Raw genomic sequence first — 24,945 nt, forward strand, 5'->3', positions numbered from 1 at the left:
CGTTTTGTAGCAGATATTATAGGAAGAAAAGTGATTTACAGCATGAGTATGGTTTTAATGAGGAGCGCAATAAAAACAGAGGGGACAGATAGCAGAACGCTCTCCTCACTTTATTTTTATTGCGCTCTGTATTGAAATTTAAATCGACACGAAAGTGAAACAATGAATCGGCTTATAGCGATCAATTGAAATATCAGAAATCTAAAGTCGTTATTTTACGAACACAGATGCATTAATAACGGAGAAAATCACTGTCAAAGTGTCATTTTTAAATTTTGCCCAAAATCTCCACGCGTGACAACACGGATTTCAAAGCGTATTTTTCGTATTATGGCGACTTTGGCTTGTCGAAATTTCCTGAAGCTTCTTATGTCAAGTCTATGGCCCCCTCGAAAGACAATTAACTTCATTTTTACCGATTAGGAACTGCGTAGGACCTAGCAGACGCCGTGAAAATCTAATAGACTACAATGTTCCGTCGCTTGATACAGGCATTTCAAGGTGGCGTCGCCACCCGTAATTTCTTTTTGCGCGTTTTGTCGCTTCCCACGCGTCTTATCGCGGCAGGCGTGGTGATTTTGGAAGTGTGAAGGAGTTTTTTACTAATAGGACAAAAATGGTTTTTCCCTTTGGTGTCCTCTTAAGGCGTGCCGTAACGACAAAGTGCACATTCGTGCACATTTGACAAAGTGCACATTTGAAGTGCACATTCGGTGCAACGAGCACGTGTAAAATATGCTCCTGCATGCATAACGACGATTTGCACACAATGAATTTAGACAGAGTGACACACTCACAAATTGCTGAGGCGTTCAGTGTTTTTATGACACATCTTTTCAAGCAATGCATGATGCTTCCTTCTCTTTGTCCAAATAGTTACAATAAGACCACAGCTCAAAGAGGTCTTCAGCTGCTCCCCAGTTCCTGCACAGTGTGAAGAGCTTCGCGATACAAATCGGGCTCAGTCCCAGCAACCACACAACGGTGAAAGCGTCCCAAGTCCAACCGTCTTCCCCAATGCACCACTTCGGAGACCACATCGCTGGCTGCCAATCCATTTTGCAGACATGTCACTGAGGGAACGTAGTCAACGCCTAAAACAATGCAATAGAGATTGAGCTACACAAGGCACATTACTGTGACCTTTTCCAAATGTCAGTTAGGGGGACACTTGACTTTCGCATCTTATCATGTATTTTTTTTTTATTGAAATAAAAAATAAATGAAGGAGTTATTACCCTTTCTTAGCGACGGCTACCCAGGGGCGTAGCCAAGGGGGGGGGGTTGGGGGGGGTTGAAACCCCCCCCCCGAAATTTTTCAATTTTGCTTGCGCATATATACACGCACACATACAAACGCACGCACGAACATACATAATGTATGGTTGAACCCCCCCCCCCCCCGAAAAACATTTCTGGCTACGCCCCTGCGGCTACCCCTTTCCACTTGGTTGTTAGGATCAAAAATAAATAAAAATTAAGGAACACAAAGATCATATACACATAAGTATACAGTCCTGCATTTGTTGAGTTCAAAAGTTCTCGGTTCAACAGAGCACACATACATGCCTAGCGCACACTTTCGATGCAGTTAGCTCAATGCTCATCACAAATGTTAGTGTCTTAAAAAAAACGTTGAAGCACTTTCATTGCTTTGTGATTTATCCGCAATTGCCACGGGCCTAGTATTTTGTTTTCCTGCATGGCTCTTGTACCCCTTTGGGTTTTCCCACACTTGCAAATGCTTTTTTTTTTTTCATGCATCACAAGTCACAGGAGTCGGTACCGTTAGATATGCAGTATACCGAGAGATGGCATGAGTGTTTCCACGTTGGTGCCATCTAACGGCATGGATACTTGGGTGCCAGAAGAGCTTGCACCCGCACATTGAGTGTGGTAAGTTTGTGCATTCGATAGTATGCTTTATGGGACTGGCCTCTGTATGCCTACCTGTTTCTTCCAATGTTCACCCGTTCAAGAGACTGTGTGTGGATGTCTTGAAGGGTGAACATTACTCGTTTGAGTGTCTGGCATGGTGCACTGGACTTCCTTGATTCTGCAGCATGTTCTGTCACTATGCTAGCACATTCGTTGCGCAATCAGTTAGCTGGCTTCTAAAGGTGCAAATAAAATTGTCCATTTGTGTTTGTTTGTTTGTACTATGTACTGTGCCCTGTGTTACGTACAGAATTTCAATAAATCAAAAGTTTATTTCACCGGAAAATTCTGGATGGTCTTCAGGGCTAAAAGCTGCTCTAGGCAGCTTGACTTGGTCCCTGAGGACCCTTACATTGGCAGCATACGATGTTCACAATACAAGTGAGCATATGAGATGATAATTATCGTCCTGTCTTACATCGTCCTGAGATTAAATTACCGTCCTGTCTGTCGTCTCTACCTAGTCTGTGGATTTTTTTGCGCTAATTAGTTATGTCTGCAGTTATAATTACAGTCAACGTCCGATTAATCGGGCAGTCCGAAAAAACAAATTCACGCTTTTTTATTCCGCTCAAGCGGTCAAATCGACACAACCACGTCCTAAATATAGCTTTAATGCCTCCCAGTACAATTATCAGGCATTTTGGAGCGCGCCCAGGCTCTCGCAAATACATTCGGTACCTGCCGCGAACTACGTACATGCCAACCGCCACTTTTGCATCTCGTGATGAGCGCCGCTGGTAACAGCAAAGCGCGGAATAGATTACGGCTCTCTCGCATGAAGCGTTTGGAAACGATGACGCGGAACACAAAGACTGTGGCGGAAGAGTGGACGACTTGTCCGGCTTTCCCCGCATGTAAATGATGCGCACACACATCGCCGAATCTCCGCCGATACACAGCATTTACTGCCCTGTCAAGCCGATCGTTTCTAGTTGTGTGCAGCACATCGCCGACTAAGCTGACGCTGTCACTTTACTGTTGCTGTATCATACGCACGCATTTATCATGAAAGGGTTCGTGATGCACACTTAGTTCCTGACCGCACATAGGCGCGGCAATGGCGAGCTGGTTTCGTCCGTGAAGGCAACGCGTCTATGCGGCGCACTTAGCGGTCTCGCACAAAGAGGCAGCAGGAATGGCGGCGTGGCACATTTGGGTTCTCGCCTATCAAATGCGTGCAGTACGCATGCAACTGCGCTAGGCCACGTGCACTACCGAGCAGTTAACAGAAGATGCTTATCGTAAGGGTTAATTGTCAGCGATTAAGCCGTTGTGGCGCGTTTGCCAGCTGCCGCCATCACGCCTCTGTGCATTTCCGCAGGGTAGCATACCAGTTATGCCAAACTGGTTAACATTTATGTCTTTCCTTTCTCTCGTTTTCCTTCCTTCCGCTGCTTATCCGCACATCGCCGCACGGCGCCGCAATAGCGGCCCCTTTGAATTTCTGGTCTGCTTCACCCCATAATGCTTCGGCATTGCGGCAAAGCTGACTTTCGGACTCTGCTACTGTCGCAAGGAGATCGACTCGCGAAAGCGCTGGTTCGAACCTACGAGACGATAGACGTGGCAGAGGTGGGGGCTTCAAATAATGCCTTTCGGACCTGCAATTTGGGCAGAAAGTCCGAAAAATCGGACGCGGAATAGTTTCAGCGTCCGAAATTTTGGACGGTGCCACGAAAGCGTCCGAATTTTCGAGCATGTCCGAAAAATCGGCAGTTGACTGTATAACATACGTGAGTAATACTGTAAGTTTGAGTACGGATTACGTCAAGTAATAAACATAGCATACAGAGAGTTACAGTGGGATTCGCATTAAATATGCATAAGCAACTTCATAATATAAAAAAGGAACTGTCATTGCAAAATGAAAAAAAAAAAAAATGAGTACAGCATTCTGTGAACCTGAAAATTAACAGGTTTCGCATGCAATTACAAGTATGAAGGTTTCACAGAATAAGACATCTCATAAAGATGACAGAACAGAAATAAAATGCAACATAACAAGATAGCCTATGTTTGCACAACCAAGACACATATACACCATTCCAAGGATTTCTACACGAGAGCTACAACATAGACGCAAAAAACTGACACAACTGCCGGTATGTAGCAGTAGCAAATTTGGCAAATTCATCTGAGCTCCAACACAGCAGAACGAGCCCCTTGCAATGATGATTAAATGCCTATGACAATGTGCTGGTGCACACGAGGTTGACACGACCCAATAACACGCTTTGAGGTCTTGAATGCAAGTCTGTGTAATGATTACGTACCTCAGTACCAAATATAGTCATGAGTAAACACTTATAAAAATTTTTACTCACATAAGTACCTATTCTGAAACAAGCAAACACTGTCTGTACATGTCTGTTCTTCACTTACTTCAACACAAAAGTTAACCAGTCGAAAATTTTCTGGTGCATAAAAATATTTGCAGTCTCCTTTAAGTATGGCATGTGCAGTCTTTACAAAAGAAGCAAACGCCTAAGCTAGGACCATCTTGTCGGGATGCTGTCACCTCCTGTAAAGTCGTTTTCACTGCATGGCGGGCGCGTCTGTTGGATCAGTCATAGTTATGTTGCAATCTAGCGAGAGATGGCGCTGTGGGCGCATGGTGGCCGAGTGGCGCTAATAATAATAATATGCGGGGTTTAACGTCCCAAAACCACGATATGATTATGAGAAACGCCGTAGTGGAGGGCTCCGGAAATTTCGACCACCTGGGGTTCTTTAACGCGCACTTAAATCTAAATACACGAGCCTCAAACATTTTCGCCTCCATCGAAAATGCAGTCGCTGCGGCCGGGATTCGATCCCGCGACCTTCGGGTCAGCAGTCGAGCGCCATAACCACTAGACCACCGTGGCGGGGCGCCGAGTGGCGCTGCCAGGCGGGAGAGGGGGCTATGCCGACACGTGAGGAAGAGTGCATTCTCTTTGGCGTTAGGCAACAGCGGTGGATGGATGTCTCTTGTGGGAGGCTCATGGGGGACGATTCCCCCGCTCGTTTCCTACGAGCCCCTCGTTCATTTCGTGGTGAGTCGGACGTTGGCACTGTTGCATTTGTGGTACAATGCATGTGCTATATTGTTTTGTTGTGTGTTTCGCTCTCTGTGTATTGTATAGACATTGTATTAGATTATTTGTCTTATAATTAGTTATTTATAAATGTACATGTGGTCTGCTGCTCGACAGCGTGACTGTGTCCGTGTGTTCCGAGAGCAGTGCTCATTTCGAGACCCTACAATACATATTAGAAGAGAGCAGTAAAAAAATCAGGTGACGATACTGAATAAGACAAGAAAAAACAGCTTACTTGTTTGTGCCCCTCTAGCTTGGCAAGAAATAAGGCCAGTTGAAGTAACAAATGGCCCAAAGATGTCCGGAAAGGTATGGGAGACAAGGCGGGACGGATTTTCCACGTCCCTCAACCACCTACAAGATAAGGCTCAAAATGGCCGACAATGTTTCAGACAGCACGAACGCAAGCAAGCCTCAAAACTGTAACAAATGACTGGAAAATTTTATAGGTGACTGAAAATGATATCCTTATGAAGAAACATATATTCTGGTTGTTAAGGCAAGAGTAATATCACAGCAGCCTTTTCTGAAAAGAAGTTCTTTAGTAGAATGCCTCCGACATACAAATCATAGACTTTGCAAGACTGAACGTAAAATGGGGGCACTAAGGTTCCAAAATGATGACTTGAACAAAAGTATACAAATTGAGTGACTTGTTGAAGTTATTTTTAATATGCAAGGGTGACAACCACAGCTCCATGGCACAGATGATGGGACAAGACAAGTGGTAGGCAGACCAAATGAGAAGTTTTCTTTTGTTATTCATTTTTTGTTCCATTTTTTATCTACAATTGGATTGTGTTCCATCATATATAACACAATCGATCGCCTGATTCGCCAGTTTAGTACATAGTGGTGACTGTGAACAAAATAAATGATTGGCATCCTCAAAACCCACACGCGACATAAGCGCATGTGAGAAATGACTACTACCATACCTGCCAAGCTTGGAGAAACGGAATCCGGGAGAGTTACTCAACGAGGGGGGGGGGGGGTTATAAAATATGTCTACCGTGGGAGGGCAGGTGGTGCTGCGATAGCAATTATACAGACATTAGGAAGTTTTAGAATAGCGTGCGCAAAGCTTTGCGTTGGCTTCTTGCGCAACTGCGCATGCGTCGTGCGCTAACTGCTTGCGGGCTCCCGTTAAGTGACGGAAATAGCGGGCCGCAAGCGCTAACGCTAACTTAGCGTTAGCGTTTTCCGTCACTTAACGGGGGCCCGCAAGCGGTTAGCGTACGACGCATGCGCAGTTGCGCGAAAAGCCAACGCAAAGCTTTGCGTACGCTATTCTAAAACTGCCTACTGTCAGCGGGATTTTGCGGTCGCCGCTGATCTGTACAGAGTCCAAACCAATAACATCGCTTACGCATCGTCTGTTTCACGTGCGAGTAAAAGCGCGCTAGTGCTAGGGACGAACGCGGTTGAAGCAGAGATGAAACGACCCGGCCGTCAGCGTCGCGCGAAGGGCACATGCAATAACATCGCTACGCGTGCGAGGCCTGTCGTCGCTTGCTTACCAGTTATTTCGTCGGGCGAGGGACCATAAAGCCCGAACCATATAGAGCGTTTTTGCCGGCGTTTCCTGGCGTTGCGTCCCTCGGCGTCGTCGCATCAACGCCGTCAGAGAGGGCGGCAAACCATATGAAGAGCGTTAGCTCAGCGTCACACAGTGTGACCAGAGACAATGAATCTGACACCTCGTAAAGCAGTGTACAGTTTCCGTCAATGGACCAACAAGATATATTCCTGATTATAGCTTTTATGTCTCATTAGGAGTTCTGTGGTGCAGAAAACGAGTCACAGTGACACAACGCCACCGAAAAGTCTTTTTTTTTTTATTTGACTTGTAGCGCCAGCTATTGGCATTAAGAAGAAGCACAAACTTGTAATATATGGCCTCTGAGCTTGAAGCTGCCGTACATCTTTGAGGCCACGTATTCGGCCAATACACTCATTCATGCTAAGCCTACCTATGAACTTGAGTACGGCACCCGGAAAGACTTCAAAGATATCACGATCCCTTTGCTGTCGAAGCTTCTAGGGAACAAGCTAAGTCAAATACAAGCATCAGTTAAGAACTTAAGGGCCACACAGTGCACGGCGACGACTTATTAGATCAGAGGCGGGCGGCAGCCATTTTTGGCAGCACCGACGACGCCGTTACGTAGCGGAAGTCGCTGCCAGCCGCACGCTGATTGGTTCTGCGTCCATCGAACTGCTTCCGGCGTCGACGCTGGCGCCCGTGATGTCTGGACCGTCCAGAGGTGGACGTTTCGGCCACCGTCACCGGTAGCGTCGACGTCGAGGGACGCCGGCGTACGAAACGCCGGGAAAACGCCGGCAAAAACGCTCTATATGGTTCGGGCTTAAGGGTCGCGACGGGGGCGGTCGCGAGCGCTGGCGAACGCGCTATCTCGACAGACATCGGTAACGGCTACCCTTTTAAGTGTTGCGCTCTCCACTTAAAGCAGTAGTGACACAAAATTCTGAAGGCGAGATAACTTGTGGGATAGATTTGTGTGTACAAAAACGCATCATCTACGAAATATTAACGGCTGATATAACCTATAACACGTTTAGGATCAATTTTTAAATTGCGTGTTGCGCATCTGTGCGCGGAACGTCCCACCTCGCGTCACGACATCAAACAACAGCCACCTGCATCACGAGCTTGTGTTGGCGCCATAATTCTTGCGAGCGCTCTCTCCTAGCGAAAACAGAGCGCACCTTTTTATGTACTTATATGTACGCATCACAGGCAAGACGCGGCTGCAGCGCTATGACACGTTTGCGTTGGCAGCACTGCGGCACAAAGTGCACAGCTACTTATGAGCAATGAAACTGATTTGAACCTTTCTACCATCGTTAAAAAAAAAAAAGAAAAAAAGAAGAATGCTTTCTACTACGTGGCCAGACAAGTTTGCTCATGTGGCCAGACAAAGCACTAGATGCGCGGGGCAAAACTGGATTTCCGGGAGATTTTCCTATGACCCGTACAACCGGGAGAAACGTTCAAAATCCGGGAGACTTGGCAGGTATGTACTACTGGCTCAAACAAAATTATGCAGATACAGTCAACGTCCGATTTTTCAGAATCCCTGGGGACTGCGAAATCATCCGAAAATACAAATTCATGCTTTTTTATTCCACTAAAGCGGTCAAATTGCCACAGCCATGTCCGAAATACTTTTATTGCCTCCCAGCACAGTTATAAGGCATTTTGGTGCACGCCCAGGCACTTGCGAATACATTTGAAACCTGCTGCGAACCCCGCTTAACTACGTGCCAACCACCAGTTGCAAATTTCTGTCTCGTAGTGAGTGTCACCGATACCAGCAAAATGCGGAAATTACGGCTCTCTCGCATGGGGTGTTTGGAAACAATGACACAGAACACAAAGGTTGTGGTGGAAGAGCGGACGACTCGTCCGACTTTCCCGAATGCATGTGCCATAGGTCGGCACTGTAAAGAATACTCACTCACACTCACTCACCCCAATTTTTCCAGCCTTCGCACTCACTCACGTTCATACTCACGCCTACTCACACTATAGGCACTCACTCAGGGTCATACTCACGCCCATTCACACTCATAAGGCATTCACTCACGTTCATACTCACGCCTACTCACACTCATAGGCTCTCACTCACGTTCATACTCACGCCTACTCACACTCATGGCTCTCACTCCGTTCATACTCACGCCCACTCACACTCATAGGCACTCACTCACGTTCATACTCACGCCTACTCACACTCATAGGCACTCACTCACGTTCATACTCACACCTACTCACACTCATAAGCATTCACTCACGTTCATACTCACACCTACTCACACTCATAGACACTCACGTTCATACTCACGTCTACTCACACTCATAGGCACTCACTCACGTTCATACTCACGCCTACTCACACTCATACACACTCGTTCACGTTCATACTCACGCCTACTCACACTCATAGGCACTCACTCACGTTCATACTCACGCCTACTCACACTCATACGCACTCACTCACATTCATACTCACACTTACAGGCACTCATTCACGTTCATACTCACGCCTACTCACACTCATAGGCACTCACTCACGTTCATACTCACGCTTACTTACACTCATAGACACTCACTCAAGTTTATATTCACACAGGCACTCACTCACGTTCATACTCAGTCATACATACTCAATCACGTTCATACTCACACCCACTCCTACTCATAGGCGCTCACTCACGTTCATACTCACGCCCACCAACGCCCATACTCGCGCCCACTCACACTCATAGGCACTCACTCACATTCATACTCACACTTACAGGCACTCGGTCACGTTCATACTCTCGCCTACTCACACTGATAGGCACTCACTCACGTTCATACTCACGCTTACTTACACTCATAGACACTCACTCAAGTTCATATTCACACAGGCACTCACTCACGTTCATACTCACGCTTACTTACACTCATAGACACTCACTCAAGTTCATATTCACACAGGCACTCACTCACGTTCATACTCAGTCATACATACTCAATCACGTTCATACTCACACCCACTCCTACTCATAGGCGCTCACTCACGTTCATACTCACGCCCACCAACGCCCATACTCGCGCCCACTCACACCCACTGAAGTTCATACTCACGCTTCCTCACACTCATAGGCACTCACGTTCATGCTCACACGTCACGACCATTGGTACTCACTCGTGTTCATACTCACGTCCGCTCACACTCATAAGTGTTCACTCACTTTCAGTAACGCCTCTCACACTCATTGGTACTCACTCACGTTCATAATCACGTGCACCGACTATCATACCTACTCACTCACGTTCACGCTCAGACGTACACACACTCATAGCACTTACTCACGCTCTTACTCACATCTACTCGTACTCACTCACGTTCACACTCACGCCATCTCACACTCATAGGCACTCACTTACGTTCATTACTCACGCCCACTTACGCTCATAACTACTCACGTTCACACTCAAGGGTACTCACACTTATGGGCACTCGCTCCACGTTTATACTCATACCTGCTCATACCCATTGGTACTCACCGACCCATTCACACTGGTAAGTACTGACTCACACCTACTCACACCGGTGCTCACGTTCATACTCACACCTACTCACAGCCATTTGTACTCACGTTCACTCATGTCTACTCACTCCCATGGGTACTCACTCACATTCATACTCACACCTATTACACTCGTATGTTGCCTTCATACTCATGCCTTCTCATATCCCTCGTCACTCACTCATACTCACACTCACGCCTTTCAAATGAGTCTACTCATGAATGAACATGCCAAGCTTGCCGCTCTACTCACACTCACATGCGGCCCCTGATTTCCATATTGAAGTACACTCCCGCTCACAGATACTCGCGTTTACACGTCCAATAGCTCCCATCTTCGATCATTACCACTCACACCTAAAGTCCCTAGAACAGGGAAAAATCTAGGGACTTTACTCACACCTACTCAACCTTGCCGGGGTCTCATTCACATCTCTCTGTCACACTGGACAAAAGTTTTGTATGCATTCGCATCTAAGATGATCATCTCTCATATATTCTCGTTATATCATAACGTGCAGATTTGTAAGTTTGTAATGGATAGTCTCAGAAACAAACCGCGGATGTTAACACTGGTTCAAGGGAATTGTGCTATGTATATGTATTATTTTTTTTATTTGAACTTTATTCAGACAGACATTGTCTAGGATGAAGGGGCTAAAGGCAGATGCAACTCCCTGACGAAGGCCCCCCTACCCATACATTGCTCAGCGGATGTCATATGGGATGTCGGGACCGCGGAAAATTTGTTCGAATTAACCGAATGCCGAATTATCGAAAGTATCAAGGAAACAATAAACAAGTGTCTATTACATCAATGCATTCGCATTTTCTTGATAACCACTTAAATTCATGGTACATATCTGACATAAAAGCAATGCAAATGCCGCAATTTCTTCATTCGCAACTCCGTTCACAATGTGACCGCGGCTCAAGACAGCCGTGCCTTAACGCTAAACGTAATCAGGCTCCCTCCCTTATTACGTACCGTCACCGCCACCACGCGCACGTGACGATAACTTCTGCGCCGGAAAAATGATCGACAAATGATCGTTCGTCCATCGTAATGTCGCAACCGAATTTTATACCAGCATGCGCACTGCGGCTGAATCTCTTCACCTTCAACAGCTTCCACTATGTTCGAGTTGCGTGACATTGCGCGCGCATTGCCCGAAGTCAAAACGAGGCTACTGAGTGCCGCATCCGCTGTGAACGAAAGTGCGGTCGCTAAATTAAGACACGATCATAGCGACCACGCAGTTACGAAGACGCGTGCGCGGCCTGCGCCCACAGTCGAAACGAAACTGCTCGGCACAGCATCCGCTGCTGAATAAACCTGGCTCGCTAATGCACAATAATGAATGGCTACTACACAGTTCTGAAGCGACGCGGCGAAAACGAAACTACTGCTTGTCGCAGCTTTGACCCGCAGTCGCCGCTGGCGCTATTCGCAATGCCCACGAACTATAGGTGGCGCGCCGTGCTTTTCAAGATGGCGCCAGGAGGAGGGTCAACCCGATTGTTAGCATAGGAACAGATAGGACGTGCGACGTACGGACCATGCCACTTTCACCGGATGAAGTTATGAGCTGCGCTGAAATGGATATGAGGCTAAAATACTTTCCCAAACCATGGAAAGTGCTAAGTACTCGCCACCTAATTATTTGCTGCTAAGTGAAAGGTTATATTTCAGCTCCGTTACCGTGCATAACGATGCCTTGCGAAATCCTGTGCGTGCTACATAAACCTGTATGAACTAGAATTGACGTATGAGCTGAACGGCACTCCGAGGTAGTACGTACCGAGCCTGCCTGACGGATTTGCCGCAGTAGTAGGCCGCCAGCGAGTAGCGCCATCGCTGCTGCGCGTGATGATCAGTGTTGCCAATTTAGCTATTTTGTAGCTAGATCTAGCTAATTTTACTCAGCTAGCTACCAAAAATTTGGTTTAGCTACGAGTAGCTATTTTAGCTATTTAGTCGAAATCTAGCTCTAAATCTGGCTATTTTAGCTGAGTCTAGCTGCAATGTAGTGAAATTTTCTAGTTGCTCTGTAGTGAGGTAGTGACGTACGCTTGGAGGTGTGCGCCGTGGCAGTTTCGACTAAAGTTCCTAGATTTTTCCCTCTTTTCCAGCACCTGGCGAAACGCGTCCCCCGCTCTCTAACAACGGCGGACTGACGGGAGGAGAAAGGCGCGTCGCGTTAGCACACTGTCCGCTCAAAGATGCGTGGCTAATGTACTTAGACGTACGGGGCTTTGTAAATCTTCCAAGTTAGGAAGAAAATGGCGGCAGACGCCGGCTGTGGGTGAGAGACGGCCGGAAGAAGAGGCAGTTGTCGGTACTTGGGTAAAAGAGAAAAATCTAGGGAATTTAGTTTCGACCGAGTTGGCGGTGGCGGTATAATGCCTAGGAAACCGAAACTACAAGTTCTAGTCATTCTAGTTACATGGCGAGTAGTGCGAATGCTCCTTGATTTACGGTTTTCATTGCTTACACACAATCGTGACAGCTTGCATGGAGCCGAGAACGCGGCAACTTCCACTCTCCTACTGTCCTCACTTTCACCGCACGCTTCACGGGCACCTGACTTACACACCATCTGTTTCTTTTTTTAACTTCTTCAATTTCGTTTCGCCTCAACATTGGAGGCTTTCAACTAATGCTCCCCAGGTGCTGCCTGATACCCTCCGTGATGTAAATATGCGTGACCCCCCAAAAATGCACTGCCAATCGAGGCAGTGACATATAATCCGTTGTTCACCTGCACCACGTCGTTGGCGCCGCCAAGTTGAATTCCAACAGTTTTATTTGCTTTGTCGATAGTGTGGTGCATTGTAGCTTGCACAATGGGCGCCGTCAACAAAAGCGCCAGAAAGATCACCGTGGCTCTGACCAACAGCGTGGTTTTCAAAATGTTTCCTCTCTTGATAATTTAACGAGCAGCGCTTCTCCTTTTTTTCTCTCTCTTTTTTTGGCATTTGCGAAAACGGACCTAATGGCCAAGGCCATGAACCACCTGTCATCGGTGCACCTTCTTTCTACCAAGGGTCCTTCAAATACTGATAAGTATTTTACATTTGCCAGGGTGTCAGGAGCAACTTTCCTGCTTTTCTTCAGAAGCAGGCTCGAGTAGCTGTGGAATCTGTATATGTTGGCTATGGTACACGCGCATGTTCTCCGTGTCGAAGGAACGCCTCTAGAACCGCTGATATATCTTACCGAGTCGAATCAACACCATCTAGACTAGCTGAGCCCTTACCTCGGGCACTTAACGCGTAGGCTCCATTCATACAGCTCAAACACCACGTGGACAGAGCACGAGCCTCGCACCGTTCATGGGGATCTCGTTCCAGAAGCGCTACCTTGCGACCTCTCAGCCAGTGGCGCTTCCTGCTGCATTTTTTGTGATTTTGTCTGTGAAGCGGTTTCATGCGAGTGCGACCTCCGAGTCTCCGACGTTTCGACGTTTCTGGTGCCAAGCCAACACAGTATCGACCGTGCTCCAATCATCGGGACGGCCACATCGTCATCCTGCGGTCGTCGCACTGTCCCTGTCTCCACTGACTCCAGAAGCCTGTTTTGATGTGTTGCAGTGCTGTGTGGAACACTTAGCTTTTTTGTGTGCGTGCGTACATACTGTTTAAAGATTGTCTTATAGAGACTCGGACAACATGGCAGAGAAGAGCAAAGTGTACAAACAGCGCTTCAGGCACTGCTGGCTTACAGAGGATAAGTACAAGGGGTGGCTAATGGCAATGCCAGAGGACCCCTTCAAGGCCTTTTGCAAATTTTGCAAATGTTCTATCGAGGCAAAGAAGGCGAGCATTGAGAAGCACGCCACTTCTGCAAAACACGTGGCATGTGTGCCAAGTAAGGGACTACAACAGCGCACTATATCCGATGCCATGCCACGTGTAATGGCAAGCCCTGTACAGCAGTCAGAAGCAACCCTTGCACTTTTTGTCGCTGAGCATTGTGCCATGAACACCATGGATCACCTCGGAGAAGCTTGCAAGCGGATTTTTCAAGATAGCCAGGTCGCCTCTAAGATCAAGATTCACCGCACAAAGTGCACTAATATAATAAAGAACGTCCTTGGACCGCATTTTGAAAAATCGTTGCGGGAAGATATCGGACAACAAAAGTACAGCGTTCTGAATGACGAGTCAACCGATATCAGTGTCCTGAAGCTCCTCGGAATCGCCATCAGGTATTTTTCCCAGTCAAACGGTGAGGTCATTTCAACTTTCCTTACCCTGCAAGAACTCGAAAAGTGCGACGCTGAAAGCATCACCTCGGCGCTTTTAGAAGGATTGAGATGTAAGGGTTTGAACCCAAAAAACCTTGTTGGCATTGGAGTAGACAATGCAAGTGTCATGACGGGTGTGAATAGTGGCGTCTACACTCGACTGAGAAATGAAATTTCTCATCTTGTTATGGTGCGATGCGTCTGCCATTCCCTTCAACTTGCTGTTTCACACGCCTCACTTGCCTTGCCGAGAAACATAGAGTTCCTGGTGAGAGAGACATACCGATGGTTTGCTCACTCCTCAACAAGGAAACTGGAGTACCAAAGCTTATACCGCGACATAAACGACGGAGAGACTACGCTTACCATACCGCTAGCCTGTGACACACGCTGGTTGTCAATACATGCGGCAGTAAATAGGATACTTGCGCAGTGGACTGAACTGAAGGAAGTATTTGGAAATGCACAGAGAGACAAAAATTGCTGCACGGCAATGATGCTTTATGAAATGTACAGTGACCCCAAGAACAAATGCTACGTACTGTTGCTGGACTGGGTTTTAGCGGAGGTTCAGCGTGTGAACAAATCGTACCAAGCGGAAAACCAAGACCCGATGAAATTGTTCGAAGATCTTATGATACTGTGAAGTCGACAGCCGCGAAAGTATCTCTGCCAACTTCCCGATACGACGTGTTGACAGTCAACATCAACGAGCATCTCGACCCAAATCCGTACTTTGGTCACCGGTTTGAAACAGCACTCCGAGACGCATGCTTGCCACGCGACGATGAAAAAGAGCTGCGCCTTCGCTGTCGACGTTTCATCGTGGAGATATTTAACCAGCTGCGTCAACGGCTTCCAGAAAACATTCAGTGCTTACAAAAGACTTCTCTCCTCTCGGTGGAGCACGCACTGAAGCCAATACAAGAGCCAATTACAGAATTGGCGTTGCAGTTCCTCTCCGTGGAAGCCGTGTCCGCTTGCGAAACGCAGTGGAGAAACCTGCGGCACATAAAATGGTGCTGTACCAACAGAACCGATGGTTTTTGGCATGAAGTAAGTTCGTTCAAGGATGCGCATGGCGAGAATCCTTTCGCCGAGCTCGCCACGCTCGCCATGACAGTGCTGTCGCTGCCCTTCTTTAACGCTGGGATTGAAAGGTGCTTCAGCGATATGAGCATCGTGAAGTGCAGGCGTCGCAACAGGATGGACATCGACACATTGAATGCGTTACTGAGTGTGAGGTACGGACTTCGAAGGCACAAAAAAAAGTGCCACGAATATAGCCTGCCAGATGACGTGGCTACAAAAATAGGCACGATGGCATGCTATTCAACGGCAGGAGAAGATACCGTGCAGGTTGCAGATATAATCCAAGAATTCTGTGCACCAATGGACTGATTTCCGTTTGCACAGCTTCACGCTTGCACTGCCATTTAATGATTTTCGAGGGTTTCAGCTTGAATTTCAGTTTTTCTCTACTCAAGCTCTCAAGCAGGCTTTATCATTAGTGTTTGCTGTATGTTATGGCTTACTGTTAATAAATATAGTGTTTTTTTTATTCGCCAATGCGGTTCATCGTGCGTTCAGAGCTACGCTAAAATATTTAATGGGCTTTTTGTGTATAAATTACTATTCTGTTCCCTTAATTGCAACCGCGCAAATTCGTTGAGATATATTCAAACACCTGATGACATGTTCGACCTATTCTGGGTCCAAACAGCGGCACAGGGGGAGATCGCTGAAAGGTTAAGGTAAAGTGACACTACAGTGAAGCAATAAACTAGTTTAGACAGATAAATTATAAGCTGAAAACTCTGTCCTTAATTTCATCGCCATATGTTAATCGACATGAAAATGAGTCAAAGTAGCACTTTTAAATTTCCCGCTGTTATCTCCAATGTTGACGTCACGGATTTCAACGTGTTTCGTATTTTGACCAACTGGCTCAACGAAATTTCTTGAAACTTGGTATGTTAAGCCTCTGGCTTCCTGCCCATTACAACGAAGAAGGCAATCAGTTTTTCGCAGTTACACAATTCGGTAAGAATTAGTTTCGATTTTGTAACATATTTACGTGCATTCGCAGCTCGCATTTTGTGAGTACGTTGGCCTTGACGCTTTGCGAAAAAAAAAAAAAAAAAAACGCCTGCCCTATACGGGAGTACTTTGTTTTTTGTTCACTCATGTTCTGCAAGAAAACGTAACTTGATAGTTGTGTTTGAACTTTAAGATAACACAGCTGCCAGTAAATTCGTTTCACGCCCAGAATATGTTTGAAAATGCATGAAAAAATAATTTAGCTACTTTTTAGCTCCTTGCTGGATTTTTTTAGCTATTTTTAGCTACTTTTACACGGCCATCTAGCTATTTTTGCTCTCATACATTTGGCAACACTGGTGATGATGGCTTGTAAACATAAAAGTGTTCTGCGATAATACCCCTTCGTCATTACTTGCGCAGTCGGAAACGCGGAGTTACGTCTTCAACGGAACACAAGCATTTAACATGCCATTCAGTAGCGCTTGTGTCACAGCCATGCTGAGACTCTAGCCGTGTGTACTTCACTCGCATGTTGTTGCAGGTTCGATCAGCACGATCGAAACATGAATATCGAAAAGAATGCACACGTGTGCTTTTCGCAACGTCCAAGAAGTTCGCCGAGAGGCGTGGATTGTGGCCGTGACTGCACGCTCCATCGCTCTAACCATTTCGCTTCGCTGGTCGAGCTCGAGCGTGTTGGCGGCATGCGGCGCTCCATAATATCCACAATAATTGTGATACATGCAATGCACAAGAGGAACTATGCTTTTATTTTGATCTCGCTCAAGGATATTATACATTAAATACAATCAAAGTGACTTACGAGTTACGAGCGTGAAAGAACATTAACGCACGAGGGGACGTGAAGTGCAGCTCGCTCGTCGTGAGTTAGCAGCTGGTGGTTCATCGTCGCTATCACTCTCGGTGCTTTCACAGTCTTCTACGTCCAGTGAAAAATCCTCGTCGTCAAGATGGTTTCTTTCAACATCACTGCTGAAAGCAATCTGAAGAATTTCCTCCGCCGAACGACTTCGACCACTCCGCGTCACCACGTTTACAATTAGAGAGACGTCTGGGCGCGGAGAACGTTTTGCTCTCAGACCGGTCGACAAGCAAATCGCTTGCAGTGTGCTGCCACCTATCAACAAACGTACAAAAACAAGCGGCAGCGGTGGCTATGAAACCCAACACCACCAACACACTGGCGAAGGACGGCGTGGATGGAAAGCGTTCGCTCCACGAAAGGCGTCGGGCAGACGCGTCCTCGAAGGATTGAAACGTCGCTCGCACGATTCCTAACAGCGCTTTGCTGACAAAGGATAGAGGCCCTATTTTAATGTATCGCCAACTTGAGATCGCTCAGTTATACATGAGCACATCGCGAGCCCGCGCGACCTCCCTCCCGCGTAGCGTTATGGGACTCATGCACTACAAGAAACACTGACCAATTATATATACAAGTAAAACAGGATGAGCTTCAACTGAATATGTCAGACGATAACATTTAACTTACCTACGTGGCTACAGTAAGCCTCGCGAAGCTGATAGTATGTGTACACTGTGGGCTAGCATTGAAAGCGCGAGTTGCCGCGTATTTTCACGAAAACTTCGCTTCTCGCAAGAACGAATCAGATTTCTCGTGTCACGGAGGGCCCGGTTTGTTCACTGACGCAGGGAACATGCAAAGTCGTAGTGTTCCTTTCTTGCCAACGCGTTAACACTGAGGCTAGCACCACTAGCACAGCCGAACAAGGGAGCGACTGCATAGTGCCGCCATTTTGCCGTCTACTAACCCTCCTCGAGAGGACGCTCCTCGACTCCGCTCGGTGGCGCGACAGTCTATGGGCATTGCGAATGGACGCGATCATAGATATATCACCCACGCAGTTCGCGTGCGCCGAGCAAAATCGAAGACAAAGCAAGTGGGCCGCAGCCGTCGAAGTCTTTGTCGCCAACAACGTGATTATGGCTAGATCGTGGACGGCGACCACGCCTTTATGAAGGACCGCAGCCGTTTGAGTTGTTCGCGAATGCCGTTTTTCCTCCTGTGAGTCGAACTCCGAGTCGAACCTCGGATTGCTTGGTGCGCTCCGAGGATCGTCCGAATTAACCGGGTTGCGGGCAAATATGACCGAATTAACAAGAGTTTCATACCATTAAACAATGCATAAGCTTGCGGCGACCAGCGAACACGTCCGAATTATCCGATTTTCCGAATTAACGAACAGTGAATAACGACCTTTTAGCGTATAACTTTTCATTTTCGTCGACTGACCAAACAGAAAATGCATGGGGCGCTTATTTGCTAACTCCACCTTCACTGCAATGCCAGGGGTTTAAAACTCACGTCAGCTAACGAGCCGCAGTCACGAAAATTTATTCCCGCAAAGGTCAGGATACAATGACGAAGGTAAGAGCGGGGGGCGGGTAGGAATAGTTTGTACAAAATGTCAGGCCATGCATAAACATTGTGGGGATCCGAGGCGCGCCCGAAGCCATTGCGCGGGCATTTCGCCGTTCTGCGAATCCTTTCCCTCTCCCGTTCTCCCGCGATAGGGCGCTCCGGGCATCAAGGCACCCTATCCCGCGACGGCGAGCGGCGCCATCTTGCGCTACGCGCCGACACTCGTGGTGGCGCTGCGCGCGGTCTGAGAGCCGCGAAATTCGGCGGGACAGACGCGCGTGCAGGCCGGAACGAACTCTCTCTCTCTCCCCGGACGCCGCTGGGTAAGCACGCATTTTCCTTCCGGTCCAACGTCCCCTTTGGGAATCGCTGGGCTGTAGCCTGCCTGGGTGCCTCGGCATCCTTGCAGGCGTGTTTACCTCAGTGTTAGCTCCGGTTCGTACGTGAAGCCAAAGAGCGGTGCCTAGTGCTCGCGCGCGGTCGTACCACGCCGAGTCGCACTTGCCGGAGGCCCACGCGTACGGAGATTGCCCTAACCCTCGCGACCAGGCCCAGTGGTCATCGCGAGGGTGCGCAGCATAGCCGCGAGGGACCTTTTCCCGAGCGGCGTGTCAAAGCTCGCCATTGCGAGCTGCGACGTGCTTCGCGGAACCCCTTGGTGTATCGTCCGCGCGGGAAGCCCTTTGCTTCCCCGTGCCCCGGGAGCGGACGTGTACTGTGTGTGTGTTGGGGTGCCGCCGAAGGCAAATAAAGTGTTTGTGTGTATGTTATCTCGAACACTGTGTTTATGCTGCGCGGCGCTCGACGCCTTTGCGAGCAGAGCGCGTGCGGAGCGGTGCGAAAAACGTAAGCAGGCGACGGTAGACGCGACCCTGTGGCTCGCTAAGCCTGAACCCGCGGTAGTCTTCGGCTCCGGTGAGCATCGAGGCTACCACACTGGCGCCCAACGCGGTATCAAAGGCTCATTAAGCCTTTGATTAGACTTAGTCGAGTCAGCACGCCTTTGCGTATCAGGCTCGCCGTGTTACCCGCGTTATGTCTGCTAGGCGTGAGTTTTGTCCGCTGTCGTTTTTAGCAGATACCGCTTTGCTCGAAAACAGGGCCAGTGCCCCCTTCGAGCAGCATGCGCGACAGGCGCTCCCCGAGAGTGGCGCGACGCCGGCCGGTATCCCTTTTGAAACTGCGCCGCTTATCGAGCTCGGAGACAGTTCCCCACCGCTCGAACGCGCCGTTAACGCACCGACAGCTTCCTTTGAAGCAGGTGCACAGACGCTGCTGCAAAATGCCGCCCAAATGATACAGGCGCTCACAGGGGCAGTCCAAACGCTTTCGGCTGTTCCGAAACGCACTCATCCCGCTGTCATGTTGGCTGTTCCGACCTACAGCGGGTACGGTGATCTGCAAAGTGCGAGAGATTACCTGGACTCCCTCACACGTTACCAGAGAGCCACGGGTCTGGACGATCAGGAGGTGCTCGGACGCGTCGTCCCAGCTGCACTGACTGACACGGCGGCTAGGTGGTATCGGCTTTCAGGCCACCGAGCAGCAACCCTCGATGAGTTCCGCGCGGCCTTCCTGCGCGAATTCTTACCCGCTGACTACGAGAGTAGGATGCGGCGCGAGCTCGAGCTCCGCACACAAGCTCCTGACGAGTCGCTTCAGGAGTACGTACGCGCGATGGACGACCTTTTCTCTATCGCTGAGCCCAGAGCTTCGAACGAGGAACGCGTCGAACGGGTGATCAGGCAGGCACACCCGACCTTTTCGGCGTACCTGCGCGGCAGTCGCTTCCGAGATTTAGAGGAATTGGCCGCCGAGGCTAAGCGCATTCAGGGCGACATTCTCGCCGCGCGCGCCTATCGCCCGCCGCCACCAGCCAGCGAGGCCCTTGAGCCGCGCTGCGCGTGGGGAGGGGCCATGACCCTTCCCCAACGGCAACAGCCCGCCGGAGCTGCCTTTGCGGCTACCGCTGCAAGCGGGCGCAGTTGGGAAGTGAGCGATCGCGCGTTAGATCCCTACACGTACGGGAGGCGCGCAGCCTGTGCTGCACCGCAACTCGACACGCGCGAACAGGGACGCAATCCGCCCCAACGCATCGCTGAGGGTGACGCTCGTCATAACAGATCCTTTGATCAACAGGCGAACCGACCCCTGTCGCTAGAGGCTGCTCCTCCTCGGGAGAGGGGCCGCGATGGCGCATCTTCCCTTTCCCGGAACGGAATGCGCTGCTTCCGCTGCCGCGAGCGAGGGCACATAGCGAGGCAGTGTCCCGTATCTAGGCCTCCTGTGAGGCAGGGAAACGGGGGCGCGGGTCGTTCGTGAAGGCACGAGCGGCCGAACCCTTGCTTCTCCCCTCCGCGTACCGGGCAAGCAGTCTTGCTGGTGCGCACGCGCCGTTTATTTCGGTCATTATTGCCGGCCGCGAATTTTCGGCGTTGCTAGACACGGGCGCGAGCGCTTCGTTGTTTGGCGAACAGGTTTTGTCCCACTTGCGGAAGCACTCGGTGCGCTTGCGGGACAGCCGAACGACATTCACCCTCGCGAAAGGCGTGGCCCAGTCGGCTGGCGCCGCAAGGTTGACTGTCACATGGGGAGATCGAAGGAGACGCACGCGTTTCGTTCATCTTCCAGGGCTCAGTGTGCCTGTGATTCTCGGTCGGGACTTTCTCCTAAAAACCGGTATCGTTGTGGACATTGCGAATGGCGGCTATCGCGACGGACCTTTTTCCCAGCTCAAGCCGTTCATCAGCACGCCGGCGTATACAACTGCCTGTGCAGTAGAGGCGTCGGAACCGTGTCGCGTGCAAAGTTCGGGGGCAGGCCCCTGCGCTATGCGCTCGTCGGCTCAAAATCCCCATCGGGATCGAGCGGCACGACACGCAGAGGCTCCGCATCCTTTGACCGCCTGTGCGACTCATTTGGATGATACACAGAAGGCTCGTTTGTCGGCACTGTTACGCGAGTACGACGAGCTCTTCACCGATCAGCCGGGCTGTACTGAGTTGGTGAGCCACGCGATCGAAACTGGCGACGCGCTTCCTTTGAAGTGTAACCCCAGGCCTGTCAGCCTGGCCAAGAGGCAGGTTATTGACGGCTTGCTGGACGATATGCTTTCAGCTGGCATTGTTCGCCGTTCGTCCAGCGCCTGGGCGTCTTCAATTGTGTTGGTGCCTAAGAAAGATGGCAGTCATCGCCTGTGCGTAGACTACCGCCGTCTGAACGGAGTGACTCGTAAGGATGCCTATCCGCTCCCCACGATTAGCTCCATCGTAGGAAACCTCGGCACTGCGCGGTACTTCACCACGTTAGATGCCTCCAAAGGTTACCTACAGGTCCGAATGGATGAGTGTGACCGGTGCAAGACCGCGTTCACCTCCCACAGAGGGTTGTTTGAGTTCACTCGTATGCCCTTTGGTCTTTGTAATGCTCCTGCGACTTTTCAGAGGCTCATGGACCGCGTCCTCGGGGAAGCAAAGTGGTCATACTGCATGTGCTACCTCGACGACATCGTGATTTATTCACGAACCTTCGAAGAGCACTTGGCCCATGTTGCCGATGTGCTCGGGAGGGTGAGGGCTGCCGGGATGACGTTAAATCCCGCGAAAGCCCAATTAGCGCAGACTCGAGTTCAGTTACTTGGGTTTACGCTGGGCGAAGGCTCCATTGAGACAGACCGGGAGAAACTTCGAGCAATCCTCGATTTCCCCGCGCCCAAGGACGTACGCGGCCTGCGCCGCTTTCTTGGAATGGCCAACTTTTACCGGTCGTTCATTCCGTCCTGTGCCCGAGTGCAGGCGCCCTTGACCAAGCTCTTGGGTAAGTCTGCGGTGTGGCGATGGGGACCTGAGCAGCAAGAGGCGTTTTGCCGTCTGTCTAGCGCCATTGCGGAGACAGCGCAGCTCAAGCTCCCCGGCCTGACCAGACCGTTTGTTGTCCAGACTGACGCGAGTGATCTGGGATTAGGAGCAGTTCTCCTACAGGAATTCGATGGCGTGTTGCGGCCGTTGGCCATTGCCAGCCGCTCGCTGATACCCGCGGAGAAGAATTATTCCGTGACTGAGAAAGAGTGTCTCGCCATCGTGTTTGCACTGCGTAAGTTTGACGTCTACCTGGATGGGACGAAGTTTGTGGTGCAAACAGATCACAGCGCGCTAAGCTGGCTGATGCGGCTCCGTGAGCCTGCGGGCAGGCTGGCGCGCTGGGCTCTCCTAATACAGCATTATGACTTTTCAGTGCAGTATCGGAAGGGGAGCACTAACGTGGTAGCTGACGCGCTATCTCGTGCCCCAGTGTCTACCGGGAGCCTGGATTCTGGGGCGACATCCGCTAGCTGTGCCTCTGCGCAAGCAAGCGTCGGGGGCGAAACGGCGGCCGAGCCGCCGAGCGGAGAGAAGGGTGAGTGCGCCGACGAGCGAACCCTTTCCGCGAGCCAGGCAAGCAGCGCGCCGCGAAGCGGGCGAGAGGGTGAGCAACACGTAAGCGAACCCATGACGCCGACGCAAGCGGCAGCGATGGCTGCAGTCCTGAGTGGGAACGATACCAGGCTCCCCTTTGGGAGAATGGGAATCGCTTTCAGCAGACAAGAGCTACTGAAGGCCCAGCAAGATGATCCGTTTTGTCGCGAGTTGAGCGACGGTCTCAGGGAGACGGAGCGCCGTGACGCTGCTGGTAGTGCGGCGGGCGCAGGGGGACGGGAACCGGCGTGTGTCGCTGGGTCCCCCGCGGATACATACTTGCTGGACCATGACGGGCTCCTGCTGAAATACATAGCCACCGATGAGGAGTCCGTGGACCCGTTTAAGGTGGTTATGCCCAAAAGTCTGAGAGCCGCACTGTTGCGATCCTCTCACGACGAACCCATGGCCGGTCACCTGAGTGGCTCCAAAGTTTTTGCAAAACTGAGCAAGACTGTGACCTGGCTTGGCATGAAGCGTGACATTTTCCGCTATTGCCGTTCCTGCCATGTCTGTCAAGCGGTGAAATCAAGGGGTGGCAAGCCGCCCGGCCTGATGAAACCGATTGTCAGTGAGCGTCCGTGGCAAGTAGCCACCTGCGACCTTATGGGGCCGTTCCCCAGAAGCAAGCAGGGGTTCATACATCTGATGGTAGTCGTGGATCATTTTTCGAAGTGGGTGGAATTGTTTCCGCTTCGGAAGGTGACAGCGCGAGCGGTGCTTGAGAGGCTGCAGGAAGTGTTTTGTCGGTTCGGCTTTCGGGAAAGACTCATCACTGACAACGCGTCGTATTTCACTGCTCGGGTGTTTGGTGATACGTGCCGTTCCCTAGGAATTAATCACTGTACCACTTCGCCCTACCATCCCCAGTCCAATTTGACGGAGCGAACCAATCGTACGCTCAAACCGATGTTGGCGGCCTTTGCCAAAGTCAAAAGGACTGGGCAGACCATTTGAGTGAGCTCGCGTTTGCAATCCGAACCTCCGAGAGTCGCTCTACTGGTTTCTCTCCTGCTTTCCTCAACTTCGGAAGGGAGTTGGCAAATCCGGTGACCAGTGTCATGCAATGCCAGCTCGGAGACGAGGAAGCACCAGCAGACTGTTCTGCTTACGCATCAAAGCTTCGGGACAGGCTTTGTCGAGCTCTCTGTAGAGCAAGGCAGAGTTTGGCATCGGCCAGGGCGGCGCAGAAGGCCCAGTATGACCGGAAACATCGCCATCTTTCATTTAAGGTAGGTGATCTTGTCCTGAAGCGCAACCACGCTCTTAGCGACGCGAGCAAGGGGTTCTCAGCCTCGCTCGCTCCTAAGTGGCTTGGTCCGTACCGAGTGGAGAAAGCTTGGACTCCGCTCGCGTGCTTGCTGAAAGATCCCCTTTCGGGAAAACTCAGCCGTGCCCACATCGCAGACCTGAAAGCCTTTGCGTCGAGGTCTGACGAGCTCGCGCCAGCGCCCAGTGGCACTGCGCGCAAGCGACGGGGCACACCCGGGACGGCGGACCGCATTCGGACCACGCACCGGTATAACCTGAGGAAGCGGTCACCTTAGTGATTTCGCGCCGGACGGCGGACTTATTTCCGCAACCGAAGGCCCTCACATTACTATCTAGCCTCAGTTGCCTAACTTCTTTACGGCCTGTGCTCGCAAAGAAGTGGGCCCCGCCCAGTTTGC

At 50.1% G+C, this 24,945-nt stretch overlaps 1 protein-coding gene across 1 annotated transcript in view; it reads right to left on the minus strand.

Moving 5' to 3' along the window:
- Positions 1–804: 804 nt before the first annotated feature.
- LOC119387075 (protein misato homolog 1) overlaps positions 805–24,945 on the minus strand; it is a 63,432-nt gene continuing 39,291 nt past the window's right edge. The window contains exons 13-14 of the mRNA XM_037654376.2: positions 5,257–5,375; positions 805–1,094 (exon numbers count right to left, since the gene is read on the minus strand). Coding sequence (XP_037510304.1) covers positions 907–1,094; positions 5,257–5,375 — 307 coding nt within the window. The 3' untranslated portion in view covers positions 805–906. The remainder of the gene's footprint in view (positions 1,095–5,256; positions 5,376–24,945) is intronic.

Source organism: Rhipicephalus sanguineus, chromosome 3, assembly GCF_013339695.2.
Source record: "Rhipicephalus sanguineus isolate Rsan-2018 chromosome 3, BIME_Rsan_1.4, whole genome shotgun sequence".
NCBI classification, from domain to species: domain Eukaryota; kingdom Metazoa; phylum Arthropoda; class Arachnida; order Ixodida; family Ixodidae; genus Rhipicephalus; species Rhipicephalus sanguineus.